This window comes from Delphinus delphis, chromosome 2 (assembly GCF_949987515.2).
Source record: "Delphinus delphis chromosome 2, mDelDel1.2, whole genome shotgun sequence".
Taxonomy (NCBI): domain Eukaryota; kingdom Metazoa; phylum Chordata; class Mammalia; order Artiodactyla; family Delphinidae; genus Delphinus; species Delphinus delphis.
In genome coordinates this window covers 27,375,689-27,396,713 of record NC_082684.1, presented here as the reverse complement: position 1 = coordinate 27,396,713, position 21,025 = coordinate 27,375,689, and the positions used below count along the sequence as shown (strand labels likewise).

The window sequence follows — 21,025 nt, the reverse complement described above, 5'->3', positions numbered from 1 at the left end:
AGCTTCAAGCTCTTTGGTAAGGTCAACGCATATAGAAGAAGCCACAGCCCTTCCTTAGGCTTTTTAACCACAGGGATCTGTCACTGAAAAGAGAAGGACCATTAAGTCTGAGAAAGCTGCATTCTTTGTCCAGCTCAGTGGTGATCCTACTGTAATTTTCAGTTCTCCACATATAAGAGGCGTACAATATGCTGGGCTTATTATAAAAGCATGATGGATATCCCAGAAAACAACTTGTGAATTTAAAGTAGCCAATACAACCCAGAGATAAAACCTTGTGTGTTGTGAGTAATTTTTCAACCATCAATGGAAAATGTTAGCTCTGCTCTTTCCAAGTGGAAAATTGAAACTGCCTTTTTGAGAGTCAGTTTGTCTGCTTCACTGTGAAAAAATCATATTTTAATATAACAGCTTAAACCAGCCTATAGTAAAGACAGCAGGGTAGACCTATGAAATCCAACCCTCTGGTTATGAGACTGTTTCTTTATGTTGGAGTAAATTGTCACCAAAGGACAGTGAACCAAAATCAAATTCAAGAAGAAAAAAATAGCTCAGAAGAGAATAACTATTGCAACTGCTGACTTGGGATTCACACAGGATTTCTATGGGGCTTTTTATAAGAATATTTAGGATCATCACTGCAGAACTTAGTATCAGTTGTGTGCATTCCTGTTTGAAAATCTATCTAAACAACAAACCCTAAGGCATTACCTGATGATTGTGGCAGTGATCTTGTTTATGAGGAAGGTGAGTGTAGAATTGCCTTCTCTGATCCAAGTTAGGTTTAGAGCTTCTTCATCACGTAATTCACAGAAGGCACATCGACAGAAGTTCCCCAAATCCATCATCTTCAGGCAATTTTACTGTGTTTGGGGGTTGGGTGCGGGGAACTACTATCTTTAAGGCCCTTGGCCCTGCAAGAATCTCTCTTTGAAGCATTTGTGATGTTATGAATGATCTGATTGGTATCTGTTCAGATTTCAAAATCCTTAGCCCCATCTCAAGTGAGATGTATCCCTGCTACCCCTTAATGACCTTTCACTATGCCCTCTTTGCCAACCCCCAACTCTAAAAGCATCCTTATTCTTGGGGAAGAAAAAATAAATAAAAAGCTATCGCCTTGCAAGCCTGGTAACAGTTCTTTCTTTCCTTTAGTCACTAAACTTTTTAAATCAGTAGTTTCTGCTCTTCACCTGTATTCTTCAGTATCCATTCGTTTCTTAACCTCTACTTTCTGTTGCCTTTACTCTGCTGAAAGTGGTTGTGGTCCTTTCCTGCTCCAGCCTCTTGGAAACTGTGACATGGGAGCCTTCCTCCCTTGGCTTGCATGACACTGTTTTCTCCCGTGTTTCTTTCTACATTTCTGATGTTTCTGTCATGGTTTGTTGTGGTGGTTGTTTGTTTTTTTCTGATTCTTCCTCCTCTTTCCGACCTCTGAGTGTCAGTGTTTCTGTATTCTTTCTCTCCCTTCTCACCTTTGATGACTTGATCCATGGTTTTAGTTTCCTCTACCTATTACTTTCCCTAAGTATCTCTCTCTGACCACCCTATTGGAAGTGATAGCTGCACTTTGAATTATTATAGTACTATGTATATATGAATTGTACTTTTACAGCTACTACTTTATTACATAGTTATTTGCACACATACTTGATTTTGATTTTCCCACTGCCAGCTTGTTAAAGGAAGAGGATATGTTTGTTTCATTTTGTTCTTGTCTTACTGTGTCCTTGCTATACCTAGTATGTTTGCTCTGGGTCTTATTTGTTGAAGTGTATAGTATACCTCTTCTTATCTCTCTATTGTGTAATCCCCTTGTAGCTTGTCTTCTGTTGCTTAAGCACAATGCCTTCTTTTTTTCCCCCAATGACTCTTTAATTTATAGGAGCTAGTGGTTCGTTTCCTCAAGCGAGCATCAAGTAACCTCCAGCACTCACTGAGGATGGTATTACCCAGTCGGAGACTGGCACTTCTGGAGCGCAGAAGAATCCTGGCCCACCACCTGGGTGAATTTATCATTGTGTACAACAAGGTAGGTGGTTCATCTGTTAGTCTTGTGCTTTGGATCGCCATGCACTGTCAGAAACAGGCTAGAAGCCTCTGTCCAGCTGAGCGGAGAGGTTCTTCTTCCCTTTTAGCATTATCACGTGCTTTGTGGGACGTTATGGGGAGCAGGACGTCACTCCCTAACCAGCTGGTCTGAAAAGCTACTTTTGACTACTTGTGAAGGCCCAGGGGCCGTAGTTCAGTCTCATCCAAAGGCACATTCCTTTTGAGTGCTGTTGCACCTGAGATGAATCCTGGGCTGTGTGAATTTGCATTGTCGTTATTGTGCCTGGAGACAGTGGTGAATTGACTATTTGAGAGCAAATTTGAACTGTGGATTTAATACAGCGACACAGTCTTCCTTCCTGAGTGAGTTACACTCTGTTCTCTAGAACATTTTAGATAGTGACTTCATTTTACAACCAAGCCCAGAAAATAGACTATTTAGTGAGAATAGTCTGCAAAGCACCTTTTATCCAAGGGTCTTAGAATGCTTTAGAAATGTCATTTTGGGGTGGGGGGAGCGGGGAGCATGGTCATTTTTCAGAAAGGAAAGCTGAGGTCTGGAAATTTAAATAGCTTTTGTGAAATGTGTGGAATGGTCGGTACAGTATCAACACACCAAATCCATAGCTACATAGCTACTCCAGCTCTGTTGAGAATTTTGGGACAACTTACATAAGTGAAGAATTTACTCAATTTGGATGCTACTATAGGAGTATCTTCCAAGACCTATCTTTCCTCTCCCTAACTGTAACAAAATACAGTGTCTCTGTTGTCATTCTATTAAAGCTTCAAGTGTGACCACAGACATTACCAAGCTCTTTTTTCACTGGGCTACCTGAGTAAAAAGTAAAAACATGATAAAAATTTATATTTATTATGCAACTCTTACTTGGAAACTCTAAAATGTTTCATGAAATAATGACAGAAAATAATATATCAGATTTATAGGTGGCAAAAGTACATGGAGGAATTAAATGTCTTTACTATAAAGACAAATTAACCCAAGGGTAATGAAACCAGACGATGAAGTATGCATTTATCAGGAGTCAGTTTTATCTTGTTTTTCTGTGGGGTTGGGGACTGGATAGGAAACAGAACAAATGGCTGGAAAGAAATCGAAGAAGAAACTTGAGGAAGAAGAGGAAGATGGGGTGAATACGGAAAACTTTCAGGAGTTCATCAGACAAGCAAGGTAGAAGACATTCTTAATAAAAAGTATCTTATTCTGCCTTCCACACTGCCCCATTGATTCCCAGTAGCCCCTTGTTTCTAACATATGGATGTGAGTAAAATCACTCTTAGAAGGAGAAGAAGGGTTTCATAGGCTTGATCTCTCTATATCTCAGCCAATTATTGGCTGTTGTCATGGTTTTAGTTATCAAAACACTGCTGCTGGGCATCTGGGCTGTATTTCTAGACAGCTTCAAAGTATACACCACTCTAAGGGCTGAGGGAGCACTTCGGAAAGCTGAAGTTAGAGGTGTCTAGTGTTTACTGGATCTGAATTTAGCCCTGACCTACTGATGCAGTGGAGATGACTACATTTTGCCTACGTTGAGTGGCTTGAGGAATGGGCAGTTTCTCAGCACTGTAAGCATTACGCCTAATGTATATAAAAGAAAACAAGTCCTTCATGCTTAAGGTTAGCTTTTAGGGGTTGAAAAATCTCAGCATTCAGCTCTCTATCTTGATCCAATTAGCCAGGCCATTCTTTGCTACTTTGGAGACCTTGGGGTTTACTGTGAGATCCATGGGAGCAGTTTCCAAGGTTGTCGTTACAGTGTATTCTGAAGATAGGCTACAGGTTCTTTGTAATATTGCAGGAATATTTTGCTTATTTGAAGGCCACTTATCTGGAACATAGCCAGGCTCCAGAAAAAAATGCAAAAGGCCGTTGAGGAGCTGCTACAGATTTTACAAAATCCATCATAGTATGTTTACTGGAAGAATTCTATGGGCCCTCATCTGTTTCCTTACACTTTCCATTTTGTGGGTGTTCGTAAAAAGTGCATATCATTTCAATATTTGAAGTGACCTAGAGACCATCTGGTTCAGTTTCCACTGTATAGATGGTTAGGGAAATCTTCCTTGGTTACGCTGGTGAGTTTCCGTATTTATGACAAAGTGGCTTCTTTAGTGAATATACTCCAATTATCTGGAAGTGGGGTGGACAAACTGCCAAGGACCAGATAATAAATGTTTCAGACTTTGTGAGCTACATGTGGTCTTTATAGCATACTCTTCTTTAAAAATATGAAAACCGTTCTTAGCTGGGAGCCATACAAAAACAGCCTGCTGGTCAGGGTTGGCCCACTGTCTGTAGTTGGTTGACCCCTGATTTAGAACATGGCTGTCCAATAGAACTTTCTGTGTTGTAGCTACTGAGTACTTGAAATGTGGCTAGTGTAACCAAGGAAATGAATCTTTAATTTCAATTCATTTAAATCTAAATAGTCACATATGACTAGTGGCTACTATATTGGACAGTGCAGATGTAGAATATTCACTGTGGAATGAATAAAACCTTGTCATGCTTTAAATTTTTCAGACTGCTTCATTTATATTTCTTTTTTACCATCTATTAATAGGGAGTTTCCAGCTTGTGCTTTTCATTTTCCCCTTCTTCAGCTTACTCCATTTTCATAATAAAATCTGGTAGAAAGATTTTCCAGAACACCTTCCCCTTCTAACCATACTTTCTCTCCCCATTGCAGTGAGGCTGAACTGGAGGAGGTGTTGACTTTTTATACGCAAAAAAACAAGTCTGCAAGTGTCTTCCTGGGGACTCACTCAAAAAGTTCTAAAAACAGCAACAGTTTTTCTGATAGCGGGGCAAAGGGTGGTGAGTATATTGGTTAATTAATGAAAAATAAGAAGAACAAGTGAAAAAATGAGATGTGCAAAGGGGAACCAAAAATAATATGTTGCCTAAGCACTAATAGACTCCAGGGTGGTAAAGTTTTGCAGTGTGTGGGTAGGGGATGAGGAGGCCTTATATTTTTGTCCTAAAAGCGCAAGAGGGACGTGGTCTAATTTTTTTTTTCATGAAAATTAACATCAGAGAGCTGTTTTCAAGACAAGCTAATAATACCTAACAGTTAGTGAGCGCTCATATTACTGTCTACTGGACATGATCTTATTTTTTTACTTCCAAAAACCAGATGGAGTAGGTGCTATTATAAAACTTCTCTACAGATGAGGGAACAGAGCTGAAAGAGACAGAGTAACTTGCCCAAGGGTGCTCTGCAGCATACAGTGGAACAGGAATCTGAACTTTAGTCTACCTGACTCAAAGCTTGTGCTCTTAGTCTCTGTTCTTCTGCCTCTCCTAATGATTATTTCTCACTCCTGTTAAATTTTTTGGTTCCTCCAGCTCATCACCATTTGCATTTGGGGTAGGAGAATTCTTTGTTGTGTGGGACTATTCCATACCTGGTGGAATGTCTAATATCCATAGTCCCAAGCCCTAAATGTCACCATCTTCCTTCAGTCATTGTGATAACCCAATGTTCCCACGCATTTCAAAAATTTGTCACTGCTGGGGAACTCCATGATTGGGGATTTGGAATTGATGTGGACCAAACTATCTAGTTCATGTCATATGAGCAAAAAATAGCAGCAATACTCAGTTATAAACAAAGTTTGTGCTTCAAGTGTAAGATTCATTTAAAATCTAGATGGAAGCATAAGACATAGATAATATACTAATTTTGTAGTATGCTAACCCCTAGATTCAAAGATGTAGATTTCTTTGCTACTCTTAAGGCTATCATAGTCTAATGTGGAAAGAGCTGGGGATATCGGTCATTTAAAATGTAGAGTGAGTTTTCCCAAGGAAACGGTGTTACTGTTTTAATAACTGATTAGCTTCAGAGGTTAGTCTACAAAAACCTATTTAGCTCACTGTACACTTAAAGTATTGTATTAGTAGAAATACTTCTGAGTCCAGCCCTCTTCTTTGAGCTTTCCTAACATATCTAAGTTCTAAAGCTAGTTTGTTTATCCGTTCATTCATTCCTTCTACATATTTTTAATGAACACCTATCATGTGTCAGACATGGTGATAGTTGCTAGAGATACAGGGACCAGGACTGTCACAATTCTTGACTTTATAATATTTATTGTCTGCTGGATGAACTTGGGTGAGTAAATACAGGAAGAAGGTTGGTAGGATCTCTGAAAAGACCCTCTAACAGTGTTGGGAAAGGAAGGCTGAGGAGTTTTTGTAATGAGGTTGGGGTAGGGAGAAGTGTGCTAGGCAGGTGAAGTCCTAGCTTGGCATTCAGGTAGTATCTTCTCCCCTGGTAGTAATGGAGAAGCCCTAACAGCACCTGTTTGTACAGATGCGTCCTCGGAAATTCTGGGCTTCATGTGTTAAGGGCTACCTTTACATAATAATGTCTGTACCTAGCAATACCAATCAAGAATAACTAGAGGGGCAGTAGGAAGGCCTCAATCAAGGGAACAACAGTATGACATTTGGTAGTATCTGGACTTGTTAAAAACATGAGCAAACAAATGTGTGACAGTATTACCTGTGCTGGTGGTGATGGACAGAAGAGAATTCATATGTCCTTATTCTTTCATTCTGAAAGATGATCTGTAAAATGGCCTGTCTTAAGTTTTTGTATGAACCTGGCCCTTGAGAAAGATTTTTGGAATATTTCTCTAAGTATATGATTAGCTCTGGCTGTTCTGTTTCAAAATTCTGTAGTAGAAAAACAACCTAATTTATTACGGTGGAAATTTATTTTATTAGAGTGATTTTGTTATTGAATATACTGATCAGTCAGTCTAATAAGCAAACTCACTCAGCTTATTCAAGTAAAACCAAGGAGATTAAGATACAGAGCTGTTGTGGTAAACAGGTATCTTGCCAACAAATACTGGGGCTGTTCTTTCTAGCTCTTGGCGGTTGCCTGGTCCATATATATTACGACTTCTTCGCTCCACTGTGTACCACCGACCAGTTTGGTCTCTTAGCTCCCCAAGTCTGAATTCTTGACAGAGGCATCTTACTGCCCTTACTCATTTTCTTTCCCAGGCATGTTCTAGCTTGTTGGCAGTCCATCGATGGCTGCCCTGGGTTTCGGTATCTTTTCCTGATTCAGTCAGCTGGAGCTGGGGTTAGGACTAGTTGGGAATCATTTGGTTGGTGTCCCACTCAACAGGGCTGTGAGCGTGGCCATCCTTGGAAAAGTGTGGTGAGAAATGCAATGGTTCCTAGCATTGATTACTAGTTGTGTTATATTTTGGAAACAAAATTATGTGTAGAACAATGCTGTAGCATTTGATTAGTAACAGAGCCTAAGCTCAGTATTTATTTCTTATTTCAGATCACCCTGAAACGATGGAAGAAGTGAAAATAAAGCAGCCCAAGCAGCAACAAGCAACAGAAATTCATTCTGATAAATTATCTCGTGAGTGACTTCAAACCTACATAGATTTGCTGCTCTCTGATAAATCTCTAAATGAAAAAATGTCATCAGATATTAAATGATTTTCGGGCGTGTGACATTACTCCAAAAAGCTCCTTTTCTTTGTTTTTCCTTTTCCCTTAGAATTTCCTTTTGTCTACTCATAGCCTATTATCCTTCCAAGGAATTTCTCACTTTCTTAATGTTTAAAATTCTGAGCACTTTTTTTTCTAGAACGGTGAAAATCAGAGGGAGAGGAGTTAGCTGTCATTACCAGAAACTTTGTCCTGAGGCCCTAACGTTTGTAAAGCACCTGCTCTGGTTGATGGAGGTAGTCCCAACACCAGCTTTCAGAAGGGACTAAAAATAAACTGTTTCCATTGCCACATTATCTCAGTGGGCAGTATTCATTAGGTTCATGATGAATCTCCCTAAAGTTTGTATTTTTCATTATGTCTGTTTCATGCTAAGATTATTTTGATGTTTAAAAATGTTTGCTTCATGTTTACGTACAGAATTTACATTAATTTTTCCTAAAATGATCTGTTTTTGTTTGGTTTTGTTTTAACAGGTTTTACCACTTCAGCAGAAAAAGAGGCTAAATTAGTCTATACCAGTTCTTCCTCTACTTCTTTCTCTGGTCCTGCTGCTACTCCTCTGCAGAAAATTTCCAACACCCATTTGTCATCTGTTATTACCACCTCTGACCTCTCACCAGGGCCAGGCCACCATTCTTCTTTATCTCAGATTCCTCCAGCTATCCCCAGCATGGCTCACCAGCCAGCAATTCTACTGAGCACAGTCCCTGGCAGTGCTTCTCCCTCCATCCATCCTGGGACACAGAACATACTGAGCCCCGCCGGCCTGCCGCACTGTCGATCAGGCAGTTACACCATTGGCCCCTTTTCCTCTTTCCAAAGTGCTGCGCACATCTATAGCCAGAAACTGTCTCGTCCCTCTTCAGCAAAGGCAGGTGAGTGAGAGAATGAAAGGCACTCCACAATGTCAGCTTCTCCCCAGCCCCAGTTAAAAAAGAATGCCATCTCTTCCCGTTGGCTTTTCTTTTGAAAGGTAAAGGGACACAGGGTGCATAGTTCTGATGTGACTAAGGAAGAGTCTTGCATTTGGTCCAGTAGCACTCATTCACTGGTAAGAAAATGAAACAACTTCTTTTAGGTGCTGGGGGTAAAGAAATGAGTAAGACAAGGCTTCTATTTACTGGGAGCTTACAGCATAGTCAAGAGATAATTGTGATATTTGTCTTTTTACTGTTGAGTTGTAAGTGTTCTTTATATATTCTGGGTACAAGTCCCTTGCCAGATGCATGATTTAGAAGTATTTTCTCTCATTCTGTTGAGTATGTTTTTCCTAAGAATTTTATAGTTTAGGTCTTTTATCCATTTTGATATAATTTTTGTATATGGTGTGGCATAAAGGTCTTAACATCTCTTTTTTTCCATGTAGTTATTCAGTTGTCCCAGCACCTTTTGTTGAAAGACTGTTATTTTCCTGTTGAATTGTCTTGGCACTCTTGTCAAAAATCATTTAATCTTAAGTGTAAGGGTTTACTTCTGGAGTCTCAATTCTATTCCACTGATCTGTATATCTGCCCTTATGCGAGTACCACATTGTCTTCATTACTATAGCATTGTAGTAAGCTTTGAAATCACCAAGGGTGATTCTTCCATCTTTGTTCTTCTTTTTCATATTGTTTAGGCTATTCTGGATCCCTTGCATTTTCGTATGAACCTTAGGATCAGCTTGTCAATTTTTGCAAAAATAGGCAGATGGGATTTTGATAGGGATTGTGTTGAATTTGTAGATTAGCGAGTATCTTAACATTGGCCAGATTTTTAAACACCTGAGTAATATCCATGGTAAGGTGAGTTACAGTTAAGCTATGTTTTATAAGTAGCCAATCTATATGTCTTAATCATTGTCTGATTTCAAATGAAATGGATATAGTAATATGGAGCTTGAATCAGAGATATGAAAGGGTCTACTTTAATAAGTCATCATATGAATATGTACGTATATATGTATTAGTGCTAATTCTGAGTGATTATTCTTATGATTTAATCTTCTAAAATCAATAATAATTATGCTCTGGTTTAAATTTTTTCTCCCATGTGAGAGAAATTCAGTAAGGTCAGTGTCTCCAGTACCTTGTGGCTGTCATCAGAACTTCTTTTTTAAACCTTCCTTTTTTTCATACCTATCGCAGAGGAGGATAAGGAACGGAAGAAGCTAGTCAGTTCAAAAATATTTCCTAATTTCCGTTGTGATTTCTTTCTTGACCCATGGATTGTTTATAAGTATATTGTTTAATCTTCACATAGTTGGCATTCTCTATTTTTTGTGATTGCTTTTTAACTTATTTCCACTGTGGTCAAAGAACATATTCTGAATGGCTTAAACAGTAGTAGACAACAATATATAGTTGGCAACAATATACTTGACAACAATAATATCCTATAAGTGGAGTCAAATTTTTCTGTGGTCATTGAATAGTTTGGGGATGAGATTAAGATGTCATTTATTTATTTATTTATTTATTTTTTCGGTACGCGGGCCTCTCACTGTTGTGGCCTCTCCCCCTGCGGAGCACAGGCTCCGGACGCGCAGGCCCAGCGGCCATGGCTCACGGGCGCAGCCGCTCTGTGGCATGTGGGATCCTCCCAGACCGGGACACGAACCCGTGTCCCCTGCATCGGCAGGCGGACTCCCAACCACTGCGCCACCAGGGAAGCCCAAGATGTTATTTTGAATTTAGACTTTTTCAAGATAAATATACAGTATCAAGTTTCAAAGGTCACCACTGAAAAAATTAAAATATGGAAATTTAAACATGTGGGAAGAAGAAAAATGGATCGGGTCGGGGGAAACACCCACAAACATAGAAGCACACAAGTGCAAAGCTTAGAAAATGCAAGAAATGGAAGCTTGAAAGATGGTAAACCAAGTCCTAATATATCACGAATCAAATAAATATAAATGGGCTGAACTTGTTAGAAGAGTGTCAGATTGAATTTTTTAAAAATCTAACTGTATGTTGTTTACCAACGAAAGACATATATAAAGATAAGGACGTAGAATGGTTGAAAGTAAAAGGATGAAGAAAGAAATACCATGTAAATACCAACCAGAATAAAGGTGGTGCTAATATATGCTAACTTAATTTAGTGTATATTAGCTTATATTAGGCTTTAAGAGAGAAAATTTTCCTAACAGATACAGAGAGTAATTACATAAAACAGAAAGTTTAGTTCAGCAGAAAGATAAAACAGTTCTAAGTGCAGCTAACAAAATAACCTCCAAATAAATAAAACAAAAATTGATACAACTAATGAGGAATCTACAAATCTACTGTCTTAGTGGGAGATTTCCACATATTTCTGTCCAATACTAGTAGATACACAGATTTTGTAAATCAGCAAAGATAAAGACAATTTGAACAAGATGATAACTTTATCTATTGCTCATTCATAATACTCTGTACCCAATAATTAGAGAAAACACCTTCTCAAGCACACATGATAGGTTTATAATAAACAGTCATGTCCTACATCATAAGACAACAGATTTCAGAGTTGGTATCATATACAGCCACATTCTCTGTCCATACTGCAATTAAATTGAATGTCAACAGCAACGATACATAACAAATCCTTATATATTTAAAAATTTAAAAGAGTTCAGAGAAGAGATCATAATGGAAATAAATGTAAAACTATTAGAATTGAAAGACAGTGAAAAAACTTCATGTTCAGATGTGTGGAGAGCAATGAAAAACAGTATTTGGAGGGAAATTTACTGCCTTAAATACTTATATTTGAAAAGAAGAAAGGCTAAAAATTAATGTGCTAAATATCTATTTCAGATGTTATAAAGACAGCAATATTACAAATCTAAATAAAGGAGAAAGAGAGATAAGAGTAAAGATAAAAATCAAAGACAAGAGTAAAAATTACAGAATTCAAAAATAAGGTACCGTAGAGAAAATATCGGAGCCAAAATTTCTTTGAAGAGCCTAAGAAGGTGGACAAACCTCTGGTGAGACCGATCAGGAAAAGAGAGAAGATATGGATAAATAATGTAAGGAATGAAAAGCAGACAGAAAATACAAATTTAGCATAGGTGACAAAAATATTAGAATACTGTTAACCACTTTATTCCAATAAAATTGAAAACCTATGCAAAGTGGATAATGCCTACAAAAGTAAGTAAAATTGGTTCAAGAAGATGAAGAGGGACTTCCCTGGTGGTCCAGTGGTTAAGACTCTGCGTTCCCAATGCAGGGGGTCCGGGTTCGATCCCTGGTCAGGGAACTAGATCCCTCATGCATGCCGCAACTAAGATCCTGCATGCTGCAACTAAAAAGATCCTGCACACAGCAACGAAGATCCCGCATGCCCCGACTAAGACCTGGCTCAGCCAAATAAATAATAAATAAATAAAATTTTTTTTAAGAAAAGAAAAAATTTATTAAAAAAAAAAAGATGAAGAAAGCCTGAATGGTCCTATAACTATTAAAATAAGTTATACAGTAGTTAAAAAAATCTCACAAAGAAAACTTGAGGCCCAGATGGTTTTATAGATAAGTTTTGACAATCTTTCAAGGGAAGGATAATTCCAATCTTAAACTCTTCTAGAGCATGGAAAAGGAGACAACAGTAATAACTCTGTGTGGCTAGTTTAATCTTGATAACAAAACCAATTAAGGACAGTATTAGAGAGGGAAATTATAGATCAGCTTCATTTATGAACACCAATGCAAAAATTCTAATCAAAATATGAGCCAGCCACATCTAGCAATATATGAGAGAGATTAGATCCCATGAACAAGTTTATCCAAGGAATACAGAAGGGGGTTAACAGAAAATCTATAAATGTCGTTTGTCACATCAGCAGATTGAAGGAGAAAAACTGTATTTATCCTCTTAGTAGATGCAGAAAAAGAATTTGGTAAAATTCTGTACTCGTTCATGATAATAACTCTCAGCATACTAGGAAGAGAAGGAAACCCTCTTTATTGAAAATGGGTGTCTGCCAAAATCTCACAAGAGATATCAGTGTAAATGGGGAAATGTCGAAAGCATTCCTTCTAAGGTTAAGAGCAAGAAGAGGATGCCCACTGACATTTCTTCTACTCAGTGTTTTACTGGAGGTCAAGAGCCAGTATAATAAAACAAGAAAAAGAAATTAAAAGCATAAGGATCAAAAGGGAGGAAATAAAATTTATCTATTTGCAGATAATACATTATCTACATAGAAAACTGAAAATAAGCTACAGATACACTTGTGGCATTAAGTGCATTCACATTGTTGTACAACCACATCACCAAGAGAACAACATGCATAAAAATGATAAGCTATCTAGGGATAAATTTAGGAAAGACTTTTATAAGGAAATTTTATAAGACTTCGTTTAGAGACAGAGAAAACCTAAATAAATGAATAAATAGGATGTGCATGGATAGGAAGACTTAATATCATAAATGTTTCAGTTCTCATCAAATTGATCTCTGGATTCAATACAGGTTCCAACCAAAATCTCAAGTTTTGTTGTTGTACTTGACAAGCCAATTCTAAAATGATAATGGATAGGCAAAAGACCAAGGATAGTGAGAACTCACTGAAGAAGAGAAAAGGGTGGAGGAGTATCTTATTAAGAGTATAAAGATATGATCATTAAGAAAATATAGTATCTGAAAAGGTACAAAGTGACCAGTGGAGCAGAATAGAAAGTTGGAAGCAATCATACAGATAGATGAAAGTTTGATATATGACAGATGGCATTGCAGATAGTGGGAAAGGATGCATTTCTCAATAAATGGTGCTGGGATAATTGGTTATCCATACAGGAAGAAAAGTGAAATTAGATCTCAGCCTCATACTATCCATGTAATCAATTTCAGGTGCAAAACTTTAAACTTCTAGAATAGAATAAGGGAGACCATCTTTAACACCTTATTGTAGGAAACAAAAGTAAAAACATAAGCAAGATTCCTTCAGTAAGAAAAAGACAACCCAATAGTGGTATCAGAAAAGAGGTAACATGTGCTCAACATCATTATTAATCAGATGAATATAAATGAAGAATGCAGTGAGATTTTACACCCACTTAAAAGAGGGAAGAATTAGGATACTTGACAGTACTAAGTGTTGGAGGGGACGTGGGTCAGCAGGAGTGCTTACATTTTGTGGCAATGTATCACATACATTTGAAAATTCACATACATTTGAAAATTGTTGTTATCACATACATTTGAAAATTCACATAAATTTGAAAATTCACATACATTTGAAAATTCACATAAATTTGAAAACTGTTTTTATCACATAAATTTGAAAATTCACATAAATTTGAAAATTGTTTTTATCACATAAATTTGAAAGTTCACATAAATTTGAAAATTGTTGTTATCACATGCATTTGAAAATTCACATACTCTGTGACTCAACTCCTAGCTGTATACACAAGAGAAGTTCTTCCACATGTGCACCAGGACATGTATGCAAGAGTGTTCACAACTGTACTGTTTATAATAGCGATAAGCTTGAAATAGCCAAAATAGCCATTAATGAGGGAATAGAAAAATAAGTTGTAATGTATTTCCAAAATGGAATACCAAGCAGCAGATAAAGTTAATCAATTTCAGCTATACTTAGAAAGGATAAATCTCAGAAGTATGGTATTGAGTAACAAAAGCAAGTCCCAGGAAATTACTACAATAGATACCATTTTTATAGAGCTCAAAAACAAACGAAATTAACTGTATTTTGTTTAAGTATGCAAACACACACAGAAACAAAGAATAAAACTATATTTAAAAAAAAAGAAGGGGGTGAATGATAAGGGAAGATTAAGGATGAGGAGGAACACATGGGTTGATAATGTGACTCTTGAGTTGGGTAGTCAGTTCATTATAATATGTTTTATAACTTCTACATCAATTGTAAATAGTATTTGGTATGTGTCAAATAACATAATAAACATGAAAAAATATAGATTTTTTAAAAAGTAGTGTCACCAAATTGTATATACAGAATGATCGTGGTTATATAAGCATTAATAAGACAGAAAGGAAACACATTAAAGTGTTTCCAGTTTTCTGGGTTTTTCATATTTTTTCAATGGGTTGTGTGACTTTTATCATAGAAAAAATATTAACCTTGATTTTATATTAAGTAATTTCATTGTGCCAGAATTTCAGTGCTCGGAAATAATGGAATTCTGTGATATTATAGTTGAAAGAAGAAAATTGAAGTCTGAAAGGAAAATCAATTGAAATTTTATAATATAGGATTATTGCTGTTTCTCCAAATATACTGTTTTGCTTTTGTCCTTCTTTCCTTTTTGAGCTCTGTAAGGAGGACTGTGCATGACTTGACAGTGTGTGCCGTAAACTACTGACAAGTACAGTCACACAACAAGGAAAACAAGACCTATAATGAGTTTCAAGGCTACACATTTTTTATTCATTGATTCTAGGATCAGTTATTCCCCACTACATATGATGAAAATTCTTTTGTGAAGGATTCATAGTATGCAAAAACACAGTAATAAATGCAGGTAACAATTTGGTGGTAGGAAGAGTTTCTAGAGTATGGTAAGGATTTAGTTTTACTTTTGTGAGCATCTGAGGATAGTTTACTGCTCCTTATGTTGTCAGAGATCCCTAGGAGTCAGTAAAGTATCTGTTGGCTGAGATTTTGCTGTCATCATCCTAAGTTTTTCAGGGCTTTTTTCCTAAGTGGATGAAAACTTTTCTTTTTTAGCAGGTTCATGCCATCCAAACAAGCAGCATTCAGGAGTAGCCAAAACACAGAAGGAGGGAGAAGATGGTTCCTCATACAGCAGACGGTACAACCCAAGTACGGTTACGGCTGAACTTCAGCGGCTAGCTGAGAAGCAGGCAGCAAGGCAGTATTCTCCATCCGCTCACGTCAGTGTCCTCACCCAGCAGGTATGGATAGTTCGGGGTGCCAGAGAGTTCTTTGGATCACTGGATAGGGTTAACTACAGGGTACTCTGTCCTTCCCTGTCTTTACTAATGCCCATATGCTGTTGCTTGTTGAATGAATATTAGTTGGTTTCAAGCTAAAGAATAAAAGCATTCCTTCAGCTTTAAAGAAAGGGTTTCTGTCACAGGTATTGCAAACTTAAGTGTGCTGCTAGCTGTGATGTACTTACTTCATGGATAAATAGACTTGAATGTTCAGCTGTAAATGTACTTTTAAAGGATCTTTAAAAATAACTTATTTCTCTGGTAAAATTTTCCAGTGAGTTCTAGTCTTATAAATCTTTTTACCAGAATGCCATAACATTACCTTTTACTTTTTTTTACTTTTTTTTTTTTTTTTTTTTTTTTTACTGCCTTTCATCTCATGATGTCAGGATCTTTTCTGGGCACTGATTAATGAATTTCAATACACCCTCATCCAACACATATCGTCCTCACATTTTACAGATGGGGGAAACTGGGGCTGAAATGAGTGATGTAGTCAAGGTCACCCGGCAAGCTTGATGGATACCAGGATTTTGACTTTGTTGTATATATACTGACAAGCTTACAACACAGTGAAGTTAGATGAACCTTTTAAGAACTTTGGGATTCTTTTTGCCCTTCTTGATGATTATCCCCATGGTATTTAACTGGAAGTAGAAGCCATGTTTTTTTCCCTTTCCTTAATGCAAACGGCATCAAAGTCCTCCAAAGGAATTATTCTGATTTAACTCCACAGTTATATTTTGCTATATCTTTGTGGTGTCATGTCCCTTAACTGGTGGCAACTCTCTAGTGATAATTGAGTCTAGGAAAAAGTGAAGCTGTAGATTACTTCAAGTGCATGTTGAAAGTAGGCAACATACTGCTCCCTGGTGGTGCCCTACTTTTCTGTGTAAAATTCTGGACCACAATTCAAAGTAAGCCTTAGCTTTACTTCAGCCTCATCCCAGAGTGTGAGGTTGTAATTAATTTTCTTTTTCAAATCCCTGATAGTTTGAAGGGAGTAGATAAGGAAGTCTAATGTGAATTAGGAAGTGAAGAATCTTATACGGTAGTGTTGAGACTTGAAGGGAGTTAATAGTTAGATTTTAGTGACAGAATGATGGGAAAAGGAAACGGAATATCATGGCCATGGTAGAATGGGAAGGAAGTGTGAAATGTGAAGTGGCTATGAGGAAGGGAGAGGGCCAATGATCTGCTACACTTTTCTCAGTGGGTCACTGACTAGAGTATATGTTCCAATTTTTAACGAGCAGCTAGAAGCACCAAGACATTAAGAAATTTTCTCTGCAATTATAGTAAAAAACATAGCCAGTGTTAGTGTTTACCTATTTTCACCTCCTATCATTTGGTAGACAGCAAAGCTTGCCAAAATGAGGGGATCCTGATCCTTTGGGAATCCAAGGTGATTGTATCCTTACTGGAAAGTCATTCCCCTTCAGTCTGTCTCATCTAAGAAGAATTTCAGTGCCAGTGAATTAAAATTCCATCAGACTTCTCTTCATAGAGATCTGAACTCGCCATTAGATGTCAGTCTTAACTTTTAGAGCCTTGGTAATAAATAGGGTGGTTAATCCTTGGTGCAATACTGAGGGAGGGACTGTAGTATGTAATAAGCAGGGTGCAGTAGTGGGAAAAGGGCTGGATTAGCCATATAAAGACCTGCTTTCTTCTACCACTTACTAGCTGTGTGATCGTGGGCAATTCACTCAACTTCCATTAACCTCAGGGTCTCTATTTGTTGATGAGGAAAATACAACAGGGTCATGAGGATAGTATGCAGAAACCTTTCTGTAAAGTCTGAATGCCATATACTGATACTTAGAAAAGATTGCTATTTCAACCGTAAAAGGCTTTTAATAATAAATGGTTTCTAATTTGATTTGAAATCAGTTTTTGGATAAAATACTGTGTTACCGAAATGAATGTTGTTATTGAAAAGCTCAAGTATGTGTTATTTGTGTTATTTCCCCTTGGAGAAAGTAGTTCCTTAATTTGGAATTTGGGAAATTCTTCTATTGTTCTTTTTCTGGTAAATAATAACATGTTATAATGGCTTAATAAGGGCCCTGGGACATCTGTTTACTGGCCATTTCCTTTTACTCCTAGCTGTGTTTGAAAGAAAGTGCCTTGGTTCCTTACTCACTGAGGCAAGTGGTAAGGTGTCTGTAGTCCTGGTGAGAGGCAGGCATCCAGACAGAACGTGCTGAAAGCTCTGCTCTCCTCTCTGGGCTTGGAGTGTGAAACCTTCAACTCAGCTCCACCAGAAATAACTCTGTGTCCGGTAGTCACTTTAAATGTTTTTTATTTCCTCTTACCTGTGATTATTTCCTTATTTTCAATTCCTATTTTGCATTTTCTTTTTTTCCACATATCCAATAGGGTTAATGAAGATGTTCTTTCCCCCTTCCCTTTTTTTGATAGGATATATTTATTCATTCTGTTGTTTTATTGTTTGTTAATTGGTTATCTTCTTGTTTTATCTTTGCTAACTTCCTTTCTTCTGTTTTCTCTAGCTTTATTTTGTTATTTCCTCCCAGTTTCTTGAGTTGGGTACTTCATTTATTTTCACTCATGTCTTGTTTTTTATTGTATTTAAAGCTATGGATTTTCTTCTGAGTATTGCTTTCATTATATGCCATAAACCCTGATATATCTTTACATTGCTTTTCTGGGCAAGGTGTTAAGAGACCTTCCACTAAATAAGGTATGCTGATTTTAAATTATTTGTGCTATTTTGGAAGATGAGTATAAAAACCCTGAAATTTGGGACTTCCCTGGTGACCCAGCAGTTGGGACTCTGTGCTTCCACCACAGGGGGTGTGGGTTTGATCCCTGGTCGCGGGGAACTAAGATCCCGCATGCCGCACAGTGTGGCCAAAAAAAATGAAATTTGAGGGAATTTCTGAAAAATCACTTTATTTTGTCTATGATTTCAACTACTTGCTCATGAAAGCTTTTAGTGGCATTCTCCATAGAACTTTTTATTCAAATGTATCCTTTCAATTTGTTCATTCAAAAACATTTTATTACGCTCTTGAGAGTGTTCCAGGCCTTGGTACTAAGCCACAGGGATGATATAAGACATAGACCTCTGGGGCTTCCCTGGTGGCACAGTGGTTGAGAGTCTGCCTGCCAATGCAGGGGACACGGGTTCGAGCCCTGGTCTGGGAAGATCCCACATGCCGCGGAGCAACTGGGCCCGTGAGCCACAGTTACTGAGCCTGCGCGTCTGGAGCCTGTGCTCCGCAACAAGAGAGGCTGCGACAGTGAGAGGCCCGCGTACCGCGGTGAAGAGTGGCCCCCGCTTGCCACAGCTAGAAAAAGCCGTCACACAGAAACGAAGACCCAACACAACCATAAATAAAGAAATTAATTAAAAAAAAAAAAGACATAGACCTCAGCGTGAAATAACTCACAATCTGGTAAGGGTGACAGCCACATAAACATATGATAGTACTAGCATGGCATCTGCAGAGGTGTTTCTAGGGAATAACAAAACCACCAAAGGGCATCTAACCCAGCCTGTGGGTGGGAGTGGGAAGGCCAAAGCAGCCTTCTTGAAAGAGATTACACCTGCACTGAATCTTAAGGGTAGGCTGGTGGGTGGCAGAAGAAGGGTAGGGCAGGCTCCAAAATAAGCTAGCATGTGTGTATGTGGGGAAACAGAAAGCTGGTGGTTAGTGGTGATGGAGGATAGGGAGCAGCTGGGATGGAAGCTGGAGGAGAAGACAAGGGCTGATTCAAGGAGAGCTTTGAATGCCCTGTGAAGGAACTCGCTCTTTATCTAATAGATGACCAGGAGCCACAGAGGCAAATGGGCCTTGCCTTTTAGCTGCATCACTTAGGTAGCTGGGAGGAGGATGGATTGCAGGGTGAAGCAATGCCATCCCCTTTTCCTCCCTGCTCTCTGTTGAAGATGCTGAGGAGCAGTGAATTAGCCAGAAGAAAAGAAGCAAAGTACTCTGACAACCCCAAAATTTGATAATAAAGCTTGAAGTTCCCTGAATTTCCATTAGAGGCTAGATTCTTATGAATTTGTATAGCTAAAAACAGAACCTCATTTATCTTGCAATTACTTTTACTCTTTCTGCTACGATTTAACTTTATTTATAGGCTAGAACATATGAGAATATTGAAATTTCCCTGCCACACGAAGTGGCCACCGTGGCCACTTTGGAAGTGTTTGCATATGCTGGAAATAGAGAGACACGTGTTCTTAACATATGATTATTCAACAAATACCTAACAAATCTGAGCAGAGAGCAGGTCAAATTTAGTTCTTTCCCTTGGCACGTGAGAAGCTGGTTATCTCTGGGGACTGGAATCCTTTGGAAATCATACATCCCTGAAAGCAGGGTTTTCTAGAAGCGTCTTTCTCTTGTGGGGGAGAGTGCTATGGTAGCTGAGGTGGGCTGGCGTAGAGCTTGAGTGTGAGGTCTCACTATCTCTGCCTCATCCAGTGCCGGGAGAGGTGTGCTTTAAAACTGTAGCCCTCTGCACGCACAGAAGTAGCCCTTTGTGGTCACTGCTGTCAGCGAACAGGAGAATGTGGCGAAGTAACCCAGCTCTGCGGTGAGGAGAGGGAGAGGAGAGGGAGCCCTGGCCTGTCTGTGCGGGCCAGTGTGAGATTGCAGGACCCAGCTATCATTAGGAGCAGCGCCAGCTCTTCCAGCCTGGGAGTTTAATCAAAGGAATAACAGCAGACCACCCAGGCGAGGGCTCCGATGCTTGCGCATGTGCTGTGTCAGGCTCTGTTCCCAGGCCAGCCGGTGCCCGGGATGTGGCCAGGCCTCCTGGAAATGTGCTGACAGATACATAGGAGGGAGGAGATGCTTTTTGCTTCTCACATTTTTCATTTAGAGGGCGAGTGGGAAAGAAAACCGTTCAATTTCTTTCCCCTTTTGCTCCTTACCCTGATACTTTTCTGCCTAGTCCTAGAGGAGGGCATATGTTGAGGTAGAGAATGTTTGCTTACACTGCTTACTCATTCACTCGCACTCATTCCTATACAAAGGAATTCTTGTATCATTTCTTCTGCTTCAGCGGTTACCATTGTGATCATGCTCATTTCGTCAGGGTCCACAGTGGACCTGAGTCAATCTCAGTTTCAGAAACATCAATTTGAAGTTGAAACTGGCAGAGAGGAAGCTCAGTTTTTTGAAATGGTTACAGTTCTCTAGGATTGGAGCCAGTGGCCCCCAGTTTATCACAGGCTTGGGCATTTGGCACTGGAGACTGTCTTCCTGCCTCCTCAGTGTATCTGGACACATTTGAACTACTGTACATTTGTGTTCTGATTTTGTAGTTTTTTTCCCCAAGTCTAGCTTCTTTGGTTCTGTATTTTTCTGGGTAGAAAAATTGTACTTCTTTGTATTATATACATTACTTTTTCCCATGTCTAGAAACAGAAAAGGGTAAATAGAAAAAGCAGAAGCTCTTGAGTCATCGAGACCTTGGACAAGTTATTTAACTTCCCTGTGCCTTGATTTTCTTCTCTGTCAAGTGGGGTAACTTTAGCATCAAGATGAATTCTCCTGCATC

The 21,025-nt window shown here is 38.5% G+C and overlaps 1 protein-coding gene across 7 annotated transcripts in view; it reads left to right on the top strand.

Moving 5' to 3' along the window:
* TTLL5 (tubulin tyrosine ligase like 5) overlaps window positions 1–21,025 on the top strand; it is a 305,725-nt gene that overhangs the window by 117,464 nt on the left and 167,236 nt on the right. For 4 of the 7 annotated variants that reach the window (XM_060004157.1, XM_060004154.1, XM_060004151.1 and 1 more), the window contains 6 exons: window positions 1,886–2,032; window positions 3,141–3,244; window positions 4,767–4,894; window positions 7,389–7,472; window positions 8,041–8,442; window positions 15,252–15,439. In XM_060004157.1, coding sequence (XP_059860140.1) covers window positions 1,886–2,032; window positions 3,141–3,244; window positions 4,767–4,894; window positions 7,389–7,472; window positions 8,041–8,442; window positions 15,252–15,439 — 1,053 coding nt within the window. The remainder of the gene's footprint in view (window positions 1–1,885; window positions 2,033–3,140; window positions 3,245–4,766; window positions 4,895–7,388; window positions 7,473–8,040; window positions 8,443–15,251; window positions 15,440–21,025) is intronic. The other 3 variants (XM_060004152.1, XM_060004155.1, XM_060004156.1) reach the window with 1 other exon arrangement.